Raw genomic sequence first — 12,469 nt, forward strand, 5'->3', positions numbered from 1 at the left:
TGGGTGCGAGTGGCCAGGTCGCCGATTCAAACCTACCATTTTAGGGATTTGTCTGATTTGGGAGCTGGGAACTCAGCTACACAAGATGAAATTCACTCCTTCCCCGAGTCAAGGGTAAGTAGATAGATAGATCCCTTAAGGGCTGATTCCAGGGCTTGAACGATGTGGTGTCACACATCTTCTCTTGGCCCGAGAGGTGTTCACATAGTTGGACTACGTTGTATTGTTAATCAGAGGAATCAATGGTACTTAAGGAGTGAGATATAACTATAGGGGCAAAACGATAATTTGGTCCAATTGTACTTACGAGCATCTGTGAAGGGTCATCGTACTCATGATTGGTTATATCCGATGGACATAGAAATATATTTGTGGTAAGAAGAGTTCAGCTGCTTGTCTTTTGTGGAATGCCTGACAGTTAATGGATGGTGGACCTTATGGCTAAAGAATTTAGTCAGCTATTCACGAACCGTTGGTGCTTCTAGCCACAGGTCCATTAGGTCTCCTGGGTAGCTTGGATAAAGTCGAGAATCAATGTTTGGATTAATTTGAAATATTCAAATTGACATGAGGAAGTTTGATTATATATGATATAACTGGACTGGTTAATTATATATGATATAATTGGCTAAATGTATGAGATACATTATTTTGGAGGAAATTAGATATAAATATTTATATCAAGTAGAGGAGAAAATACTATAGTAGATATGTGATATCAAACTATAAGATAAAAATATAATATGATTATATTTATTATTAATTAATTGGTTAATTATATGATAATTAAGCCAATTTTCACGTTCAGACGTGCATTAGTAGGGCAGTGTCGGTTATTGTAACCAATGAATTAGAATGAAAATAGTTTTCATTTTGAATGGTTGTCCAAAAAGAAATAGAAAGAGTGTGTTGGTGAAAAGTAATCGATTGCTTAAGTATTTCAAGAGCCTATACGATAGTTGCTCTGTGCTTAAACGATCATCCACCTCGTGTCTAAACGATCGCATGCTAGTTCCTACATGATTGGATAGCTTCCCTAAACGATCGTATAGTGTGCCGAGTTTGCTAAACGATCGTATACCATTTCCTAAATGATCGTTCAATAAAATCTACACGATTGTGTAGTTTCTCCTACACGATAAGCATCGTGTTGTACGATAGCATCTTTTTCCCTCCTACTTGCTTATCGCCTATACGATTTGTTTGTCCTCCTTCCTCTACCAAATTCACCAAAGACCACGCTTTGGATTCTCACTTCGAGAATACATGGGGCTCTTTTCTGGTGGTGTCGTCCCCACGGCGTTCGTGTTCGTACGGTTGTTCGGGCGTTGGTTGATCGGGTAGAGGCTTCCAATGCATTGAGTTTCGAAGTTTGAAGAATGTCTTCAACTGGTATGGGAACTCTCTCCTCGTTTATTTTTGTTCAAAGCATGCCTTTAATTGACTGTTCGTTTGCATAACTGTAGTTTGAATGTATATTGTATATTTCGGTCACTATGAAATTGGAGCGATCCGAATGCACTCATGAAAATCTTCGGTAGAGATCCTTCAGAACAAACAGAAGCTACTAATTGCACACTTGGTAACCTCCTACATTGTTTAAGTGGAGATAAACTCCGTCAATAAGATCTCTCACGCAAAATTTGCTTTCAATAATATGGTCAACCATTCCACCGAGAATGTTCCTTCGAAATTGTCTACACTAAAGTCCCGAGATTGACTTTAAATCTTGCTATTTCAATTGATCTAAGTGCCAAAGCAAATATCATGGCCGAACGAGTGAAGAAAATACATGAAGAGATTCACCAACATTTAAAGAAATCTACGGTTGATTACAAACCTAAAGCTGATGAACATATAAGACCTATTGACGTCAAAATAGGAGAATTGGTCATTGTACATTTGAAGAAAACTAGACTGCCTACATAACAACATTCCAAACTCACCAACAAGAAGATAGGCCCTCTTCTTATACTAGAGAAATTGGGTTCCAATGCATACCGCATAGAACTTCCACTAACAATGAAAATTAGCTCAACATTTAATATTTCAAACATATATCAGAATCATCCTCTAGATGAATTTGAACTCACCTAACCTAACTCAATGATGAGTTTGTTCCTCTCGGGTGGGTAGAACTAATGTGTAGGAATAGTCGAATAGTTTTAGTTGAATTTTAGCTGATGTAAATATTAAATCATTTGTAATTTAGAGACAACAACCATATGTAAAAAAAAAAAATCGGCGGTAAAATAAGTTGTTCTTACCTTCTTTATCCGATTACTTCTCTTAAGATGACCGGCTACCTAAGTGATCGATCACTTTTTGTATGTAAATAGGCCTTTATGCCTACATTCCTATTCATTAATAAAAAATAAAAAAAAGTACCGTTGAATTCTTGAAGCTATACACCATAACATCAACTGATAATTGCATTTAAAAAGATAACTAATAATTGAGAAACTTTCGTCTGAATACACATTATTAAATAAATACAAAATAGCTTAAGCTTTGGGTTGTTTTCAAATATAAAAAAATGAATCAAAATATTTATAAATAATAACAAAATATCATAGTCTATCTATGATAGACCGCGATATAATGTGAAATTTTGCTATTAGTTGTAAATATTTTAGTAGTTTTGTCATTTAAAATAATTTCCTTTAAATTTTTTGGTCAATTGGTGATGATCTAAGATGGTATCAGAGCAGATTGGTTGAAGATCCTTTTGTTTTGTAATGTTTTTTCATCCATATTTAATATTGATTTCCATTTGTTGGGCCTTCTTCATATTTCAAGCCCACAAGAGATGGCGAGTGTTAGTGACATATAATTAAATTTGTCTTTACCCACTAGCTTCAATCAGTGATTTAAGATGGTATCAGAGCAAATTGGTTAAGGATGTCTTGTATTCAAACTCCTGCAATGTTAATTCCTCCTCGATTAATATTCATCTCCACTTGTCGGACCTTTTTCATATTTCAAGTCCACAAGTAAGGTATTAGGTGATATATTATTAAATTTAACTTCACCTATCAACTTGAGCTTTTGGGTCGTAATTCGAGAAAAGTAATCAAAATACAATATGATAAGTTATTTATACAATTGAACTAAAAAAAATAGTAGAAGTTTTTTAAAGAGAAAAAAAGTTATTTAGATCATCTCTACATTTCTCGCTCACATAGACAAGGTATGATGTATCTATTCGATCTACCACCATTAGTTGATCGGAGTCGATTTTCCAACCAAACTGCCACTGAACCAATAATGGTTAGTTTAGTAAATGTTCAAATCGACCTCGACCATTGAAGAGTAAAAGTTGATCGGTTTGGTCGATTTTATTCTTTAATTTTTTTTTTTTAAAATTTTCCAAACCGACATTGATCAGCCCCTCTCCTTCTTCGATCAGTCGACTTCAGTTCGATCGATCAGTTTGATTTTTCCATTTATCATACTGATCCCTATATATACACATATCTATGAACAAGTAATTACATATAAAAATTAAAAAAATTTATTAGTCTCTAACCTCGCATTAGAACGAACATGGATCAAGAATACTCGAGGAAAAAAGTTAGTTGTTTGAAAAACTCAATTTAAGATAGTTTCTATATTTGTTATAATAATTAGTAATGATTAATAATATCAAACTTCAAAGTCCATTTTTTTCAGAAGAAGAGAAGGATCCGGACAAAATCGATGAACAAAAATGCAAATCCATTGGAAAATCCAGATCCTCTTTGGATAAGAGATCTGCCAACTAAGTAATTAGTGAACTTTCTGTCGCTCCATCCCCGCAAGGGCAAAATTTTTTTGTCTAAAAAAATAATGTGAACTCATAGTAGATAAAACATCCTTTCCCAAACAAGACCAATACTACAAATCCCCACATGTTTGAGCTGAAAACAAGTATACATTACATTAAGAATAGGTGGGAGAACAGTGTTATTAACAAGTGAAATATCATTATCAATTGAGAACCCAAAACAGATATCGCAGCAAAAGTAACTATTAAGTTGAAGAAATCCGCAGAAGTGAGAGCCTAAAATATAATAGCAATAAGTATATGAATAATCATACCTATTAACAATTCGTATGCATATACTTACAACTTTTTTTATTCTGCTGTCAACTTTTCAGAAGTGTGAACTCAGTCAAGGCCCTTCAGAAACACTTTAACCTCATTAACATATCTCCCTTGACCCTTTCTAATCTCCCCCATTTCATCTTTCAAGTTCCATATACAAAAAGATAAAACTCTCAGCGAACACAAGAAACACCATTGCAGACAATCAACCAAATGACAAACAATATCAGACATACAACAGCATCAACAGCAAGCGCGATCCTCACATGACGCCACCATCTTCTACGGATGCTTTGAGAGTTTGATCTCCTCAATGGATTACTGTCTTTCTGCACCGGAATTGAAGACCCCGATCCACCCTGATTACTGGATTCCAAAGAGACTGAATCAATCTTCAAACCTCTATCTGTAGATTTTCTATGCTCCTCCATCTCAATACCTCTCATCGTTACCACATGATCCTTTCCCTTTTTCTTCTCTGGTTTGTTCGATTTCCCGAGCAGAGGGGCTTTCGTGGAAGCCAAAATGTCCACTTGGCCATTCACATTACTCGGAGATGGAGATAGACCATTGTTTGAGGAGGGAGTTTCAGCCATCCAATCCTTACTATTGTGGGAGACATTCTCCAATGAGGTGATTAACTTACAAATTACAGGCACTAGCTGTTCTTGCAGACTAATGGAGTTCATACTTGAGAAACTCCCTCGTGAACCTTTCTTTGCTACCCTTTTGAATTCATCTCTTAACTGCTCTAGAAACTGGAGAAGAGCCTGATTACCTATAACTTCATCAGCAATTGCAAAATAAATATACCCTTCTTTCATCAAGAACCCAAACGTTTTTTTACCCAACGTTTCAAAATACCACTTGTGATAAGGAGGGGCACTTTTCAAGCATAAATCAGCTAAATTCTCAATCTCCTGGTCACCACTACTATACACATAGAGCATACGTTCGCCCCTTGAAACAGAACAGTAGTAAATTTTGCTCTGACTTGGATCCATTTGAAGGATGGAAGATTACCAGCAAATTCAGCAGCACACAGAAACAACTCCTAGAAATCAAGGCTAAGCTAAGCAAACACCCATTTACTATCCACCTTTCATTTTAAAGTATGTGATGTCCATCAGTCTGGATCTTCAAGTGACAAAATTGCAAGTAATTTTGGCGAATTCTTCCAAAACCCAAACAAATTGCAAGTAAATTATCGGTTACAGATCTAAAGCAATAGGGGAAAAATCGATAGACTTTTCCTTTTTGTTACGAATTCAGAAGAAACCAGCTTACTCCGCTAGGTTGAATATTCTGCCATTAGAAGATTAACACATAGAAAACAAGTTGAGCATAATCGATTCAACAGATCGTCTTCAAATACATTAACAGTTCTAAATAAGAAACAAAACAAAAATCAAATTGAAGAGATAAACAGAAACCGACCAAAATAGCAAATAATCAAATTAAACAAAAAAAATAAAGTCCAGTAAGTAGTCAGCGATTGAGTAAGTTCAGTTCCAGATGACATAAACAAACTGCCAGACCATCAAAATCCCGAATTGAAAACGCCCCAAGTAAAAATAAAAAAATGCAAAATAGAACAATCACCTCAAGTTCAACCAAATTTCCGCCCCCAAAATAGAGAGATCGCGAGAAAATTCTATGAACAATCACCAAATTAGGCCTTCGAATCATTCAGAATCTGAGAGATAATGGACGGGAACGACACCGGAGAGGAAATTACGAAGAAAAGGTTTCGAATTTGGACAAATCGGTAGGCTTTTCATTTTTGACTTGCCCACTGACCGGAAGACTTGGAGTGAAGGGGGAAATCGGTGAGGATTTTTCTTTTTTTGAGGGAATATGGAAATACGTACACCTTTGTATTAGCATTTCGTATGTTCTTAATCATCGCATCTATGTCTTTGTAATTTTTTTTAATTAATTCTTAATTAATTTATGCAGAATCAATATGTGTTCAAAATGTGACGTTTATAGCTTGCTTTTGATTCAATATAAGAACAAAGAAAGAATTATTGTGTTTCCTTCGAAAGGAAGAAGGGCACAATGATAAAAGTGCCTCTATTTTCAAATTAATTATATTCACGGACTTAAAATTTATGAAATCTATTAGATTAGCATAAACTTCTCAAACTAAATAATATATATTATTCAAATGTCTAACCTTTTGTTAGTTCACAATTATTTTGGATAACTTTTGATGGATGAAATTATGTTCATATTAAATTGTTACTAGATTGACTCTCATATGTTTTTCTTTTTTGGATCTTGAGAAAGACTACATATATCTTAATTGAATCAACTTAATGTCTCTTTGAATTGACTAGAGAAACAAAAAAAAATGCTTCTCAATTAAATCATTTTTAATTAAACTCTTTTCAGAAAAATTATTTAAAATACACTTTTAAGGTGTTGCAAAAGCTATTTTGAGAAGTTGTCAATCACTTCAACTTTTTCTATGATTTAATTTTAAAATTAAATACTTGAAAAGCTAAACCAAACATACTCTATGTATATGTTAAATAGTTAGACATATTGTGTAAATTGTAGTTTTGATTAACCAATTCCTAATTTATCATTTAATATCATCGTCAAATCTAGGGTTGGCAATAGGTCGGAACGGGGCGGGGGGACTCCCCATCTCCGTCCCCGCAAGGGTATTTCTCCCTTCCCCGCCAATTGAGGGCAGGGATGGGGACGAGGATTCCCCACCAGGAAAACGGGTCCCTGTGAGGGCCCATCCCCGTTATATATATATATTGAAAAATAAAAAAAAAATCGGGGACGGGGCAGGGATACATTCCCGTCCCCGACCGAGGACCTGGTTAGAATCCCTAGTTTGACCCCCATCCCTGGTCAAATTGGGGATTTCGAGGCGTGGACTCAACTCCGTGGGAATTTTTGCCAAATCAACAATTTCAGTTAAATCATTATGGGGAAAAAAAATCTCACCGAATTAAGAATATATTCTTATTATAAATAGATTTTTTTTTAAATGACAAAACCGTTGAAAATATTTACACATAATTCATTAAAAATATTTTCTTTAGTTATAAATTATAAGATGGACATGACTAAAACATTTGAAATTGATACATTATCTTGAGATATGTATTATTTATATTTATACAAGGATTATTTTCAAATATTGGAAAATGAATCAAAACATTTACAAATAATAGCAAAATACAATAATCTATCTACGATAAACTGTCATAGACTATTATCAAATAGACACAAATAATAGTCTATTGTAATCTATAAAATTTTGTTATATGTATAAATATTTTGAATTATAAATATTTTGGGTTTTTTTTTGACATTTAATTGATAAATAGATAAATATTACATCATAAATTGTATATATAATGTAATATTACTCCTTAAAAACGACATATTATGACATTGTCAGATCAACATTTTCAGTTAAACCATTGTGAAAAAGATACACCGGAACAAAAACACAATCTTTATACGCATAATACATACATATTGTCCAGATGATTCAGTTACGTTCAGCCTATATTTTCCACCCAAATATATGTACAAAAATATTTTAAAGTTTTTTTTTACAATGTTTAATTACGTAATAAAAACGCCTTCTAAAAAGAAAAATAAATAAATAGCTTGAGAGTGGAGAGTTGAGCCGAATTTGACTTTTCTAATCGGAGCGGAACCATCTCAAACGTCAAGTCAAAATGGAAAAAGGGATTAAAAAATCTCTAAAAAAATTTAAAGCATTTTCTTTGACGTACCACCAAACACCATTAGGATGTTGAAAAGGAAACATTACCGTTGTGGTCCATTTCAAGTTTGTATAAAATTAAATTTCATTTTCGCCCTTCAATTTCAGAACTTGACATTTCAAAGGTTTATTGGTGAAAGTAGGTTACATATTCAATGCAATAATGCAATGAATAGAATAATATCCTTGCATCAGTTTCATTCTGTAATAGTAGCCAGCCCAGCTTTTATGATATTTTGATATCCAGAAGACTCTATTCATAATATTACAAAGCGAAGCAACTGAAAACAGATAACGGGCATCGACCGAGCACAGTAACGCCTTAGTGATACATGCAAAGGAAGGTTACCATGTTAATGCACCAAGTTTCCAGGAAATGCACCATTTCTGGGAGACTGGGATCCTTAAATCAGACATCTCTCACCTTCAGTTTGATTTCTGAGTGCGAATGAGGCAACTTCTTAGGGCTTGAAGCAACCGTGCCGAACTTGCGGACCAAAATCTTGAAACATGGTAAAAATAAGAAATATCCAACGCCCAGAATAAAGGGTGCAGCAACAAGCCATCCCAACAACTGCCAATATTGGTACAAAACTTTCATCCAGTTTATTGATGTGAATAAAGCAACTAAGCAAAAGAGATTTTTGTACGGATGATCCATTTTCAACCCCTTAAATGATTAATGACTCGCACCCATAAATAAATTAAATCTAACCTTCTACTTATGTTAACGAGCATTTATTGCATTTTAAATAGTATCGTGTTACGAATGTCTTTTCTTTCACAGCCCTACACCCATAGCCATGCCTATCGTGATTTTCATTTTTTCCCACCCCATACCAATATTCCATGGCAAAAGCACAACAAAGCATGAGAAAAATTTAAATCGCGATAGACATAGTCATTGGATTAGAGCTACGATAGAAGAGACATCCCTAATGTGATACTATACAAAATGCGTTAGTGTGCTTTGACGTAAGTAGGTAGTTAGATTTTATTTGTTTGTGGGGGTGGGTCATTAATTGTTAAGGCACCCATGAATGAGACTATCAGAACAAAAATCTCTGAGCAAAATGACAATATACAAACTAACATTCTCATATTAGAACTGAAAATGTTGAGAATCAGCACAACCATAGTGAAATATAAACTTGGTAATTGATGTAATTGACGACACAGTATGATGTAGTCACACACAATGGATGGTTGGTTAGGTTCTCAAGATTACTTAACATGGCAGATATATCACATGAAGGGGAGAATTAGCAAATAAAGATGACTGATGTTCATGTACAAACCTAGAACAAGATTACTAGGAAAAAGGGGAAAAGAAATAAACAGAACGCAAATGACTATGATAAAAATACAACAAGCAGTTTGAGGTTTTGAGGGCGACTGAGAGGAGAAATTGACAATTGGTAAGAAACTAAGTTCATGCATCTTTCCATTTTGCCATTGTTGAATGCCATACCAATGAGTGAAATGAACAATACACTGGGTCCATCTTGACAAATCTATTGTCTTCCTACTATGATAGCGTTCATTTCAATACACGATTTGTCCATTCACTCTAATGTGTATTCCAAGGAAGTTAAAGACTGTAAGAGGTGTTACTTGCTACCCTCTTCTAACACTTCGAGACCATACATACTTTCGTACTTGCATCAAAGCAATCCTGAACCTCCGTATGTGAACCATGATCCTCCCTTCTATATGCACATATCCGCCCTCTCCCCCCCAACCTCTCTCTCTCTCTCTCCTTATACAATACACTCTGCCATATATTTATTCGTTCGACTAAGTTTTGGTAAATATGTTTGCACCAAAAGAGCTGAAGTCTAACTCCTCTAACTGAGAGAAATTTTTCAAAATCCATACTCAAATTCTCCTTGAAGAGATCTAAACATGAATATGAGTTTTCCCTAGAAAAGTGGAGATTTAGTGTCAACAAAACCTGAGAAGGCCTCCTTATTCTGTACCCAGCTGATATCAACACTCTAAAACGGATCTTTTATAATACAACCGTCTAGCTTCTTAAACCAATTCAATTCATTCATTGAAGTGTTTGATCTTGAGAACGGCAACTAATAGGTGATCAGATCTTATGTCTAACCCTGAGCAAAACCAAAGAGTAACAATAATAATTGATAAGCCTGCATGCACGGCACTGATATAAGAAAGTAGAAAAAACCTTACCACGTGAGCAATACTCAATAGTACTTCATGCGAAGCTTGGCCAGTAAAAACTTTCTTAAAAGCATCAGGTGTAAATGGAAAACGAGCTCCCCCGGAAATAGCTTCACCAAAGCGCAAGAAAGGCACCACCAAACTTTCGAGAAAAAAAAACAATCAAGATAATAAGGATGAAACATGGTCAAGCCCCTGACTAAAGAAATCCAGGCATATATAAGTTACATGAAAAAGTTAATTTATATGAGGTGCTTTTCCCTATGGAAAAGAATTACCACATCACATCAGAATACGAAGATAAGATCCAACTCTCCATTGTTTGTTTTTATCGAGATGTAAAGTACTGAAAGCATACAAGTACCTTAATTCTATGGGAGTAGCAATAAAGTTAGCAAGCATCACTGTTGGAGCATGACAAAGAGATCCAAGAAATGCAATTGCAAACCCGCATAGGAAAACAGTGACCCCTGTGTTAATGAAAGATAAAATATCAAATTAATGGCGTAAACTTCACACATTACTTTAACATAGATATACCCAGAGCAAATCATATAGACTGAAGCAAAAAATTTATCCTAACATCTCTAACAAGTCCTTACTGTAAAAAAATTACTTTAGTGACAAATAAAAATAACCAAGAAAAAGAATAAGAGAATGAATGGAGCTTCTTCAATAACCCTGATACCATCTATCCTTGAATTCTATATTATTTTGGTTTCTATCTAAAAATAATAGTAATGCCCACTAGTACCTACATTATACTCACCTTTTCTGATTGATATCTCGTCAGTCTCAAATGTTTCATACTGGTTTTAAGCTGATGTCTGCTTAAATGTTTATATTTACCCGATGATTTAAAAACTACTATGCTTTTATCACCAATCAAATAACAAACCAAGATCGGGGAAACCATGATGGACAAAGGAATAATACATACAGAAACAACAAAGAGAGTAAAGCTTCAGCCTTCCACCCTCAATATAAACTTGACCACATTAAAAAACTTCATATCTTGATTAACATAACGCAGTTAAATTTAAGAGCAACAGAGCGCATTACTCTCTCCATTGTAAAGGAAATATATACCGCATATAGGAAACAATCCCAGGGTTATGCCTAGAGCTGCAGAGAATGCCAGTTGCTTCGGCTCTGCGCCCCTTCAACAACAAAACCATGAAGAGGAGTATAAAGGTTTTAGCAATTGTTTCAAGGTCTATCGTCAGATATTAAGAGAACAGCTTTGGACCATTTGCCCTATTGAGAAAAGAGGTGGCAAAAACAACTCCTAGAATCCATGAAAACAGAAGGGAAAAAGTAATTATTGAAATCACTGAAACCAGCAGTTCTAATTCTTTCCCTTAGGGATACGCCTTCCGTTCCATCCTAGAAGACAAAAACTCAAAATAAAATCAAATATGCTTCCAATCAAAGACAGGCTGTAAAATGCCAAGCAATATCTGATCCTCAGATTAAAAATTCCATGCAAAATTTGTACCAAATGAAGAACAGAATTCCTATCCAACAAGCTTCCCTGCTAATAGAGAAATTATATATTTGACAATTCAAATGCGCAGTTAGAGGAAGAACCTCTGTAGGATTTGGAGGAGAGGATCGACGATCTTCTGGTTAAACCAACTGGTCGGACGGGCATGTCCTACTGTTGCCATCTTCACCTCCAACTAAATAAAAAACTACAGAAATCCTTGTCTCCTCCCAGAGGCTTCAATCGAAACAAAAAACAAATCGAATACAGAAATTTTTGGGAAAGCTCTATTTATGTCCCAAATAAAGAAGAAACGCCAATTCTTTTGTTTGTGTGTGGTCAGTCTTCAACTGGATTTGGACGAACGATCATGAGCGAACGGTAACCTTTTCTCGACCAACAATATTATTCCTTTCCCTTCTCGAAAGTCCAGAGAAGATCGATAATTTCTTCTGATTTCTGTTCGGTGGACCACCGCCGACCAGATTAGGGGCGATCAATTTGTTGCGCATGGCCACGCTTCATATATATTCCTATTTAATTTTTAAATTTTACATCAATTTTGTTAATTATTTAAGAAAAAAACGTGACATTCTGTTAGTAATAATCTAGACCCGTTTGTTACATCTTTTGTTAATCATTTCATTTGTTGGTTTTCATTTTCTCCAAAATTAAGCTTAATTCTTTTCCATTTCTTATAATAATTTGTATCAACGATGATTGAATTCCTAGTTAAATTCTAAAAGTAAAAATAATTTTTTAAATGTTACTTTTTTTAGTTTTTAAAATTTGACTTGTTTTTTAAACTATTAGTTTAAAAAGTAGATAACAAAAGATGAAATTTAGAGGTAAAAGTAATGTACATAGGCTTAATTTTCAAAAAAAAAAAAATTGGTTACCAAATGGGATCATAGTTTTTTATTTTTGTTTTTAAAAATTAAGCTTATTT

The 12,469-nt window shown here is 34.5% G+C and overlaps 2 protein-coding genes across 2 annotated transcripts; both read right to left on the reverse strand.

Moving 5' to 3' along the window:
• Positions 1-3,945: 3,945 nt before the first annotated feature.
• LOC120076744 (phytolongin Phyl1.1-like) lies at positions 3,946-6,206 on the reverse strand. The gene is made up of 2 exons (XM_039030646.2): positions 5,690-6,206; positions 3,946-5,392 (listed from the first exon to the last, which is right to left on the reverse strand). Exon 2 carries the CDS (start codon positions 5,089-5,091, stop codon positions 4,261-4,263), a length of 831 nt encoding a protein of 276 aa, XP_038886574.1. The 5' UTR covers positions 5,092-5,392; positions 5,690-6,206; the 3' UTR covers positions 3,946-4,260.
• A 1,708-nt stretch (positions 6,207-7,914) lies between these two features.
• LOC120076335 (uncharacterized) lies at positions 7,915-12,095 on the reverse strand. Its single transcript, XM_039030130.2, has 5 exons — positions 11,625-12,095; positions 11,124-11,194; positions 10,399-10,504; positions 10,044-10,176; positions 7,915-8,421 (listed from the first exon to the last, which is right to left on the reverse strand). The coding sequence occupies exons 1-5, from the start codon at positions 11,702-11,704 to the stop codon at positions 8,257-8,259; spliced, it is 555 nt and encodes a 184-aa protein (XP_038886058.1). The 5' UTR covers positions 11,705-12,095; the 3' UTR covers positions 7,915-8,256.
• Positions 12,096-12,469: the final 374 nt, after the last annotated feature.

Source organism: Benincasa hispida, chromosome 4 (assembly GCF_027475165.1).
Source record: "Benincasa hispida cultivar pf3 chromosome 4, pf3_genome.v1.1, whole genome shotgun sequence".
Lineage (NCBI taxonomy): Eukaryota > Viridiplantae > Streptophyta > Magnoliopsida > Cucurbitales > Cucurbitaceae > Benincasa > Benincasa hispida.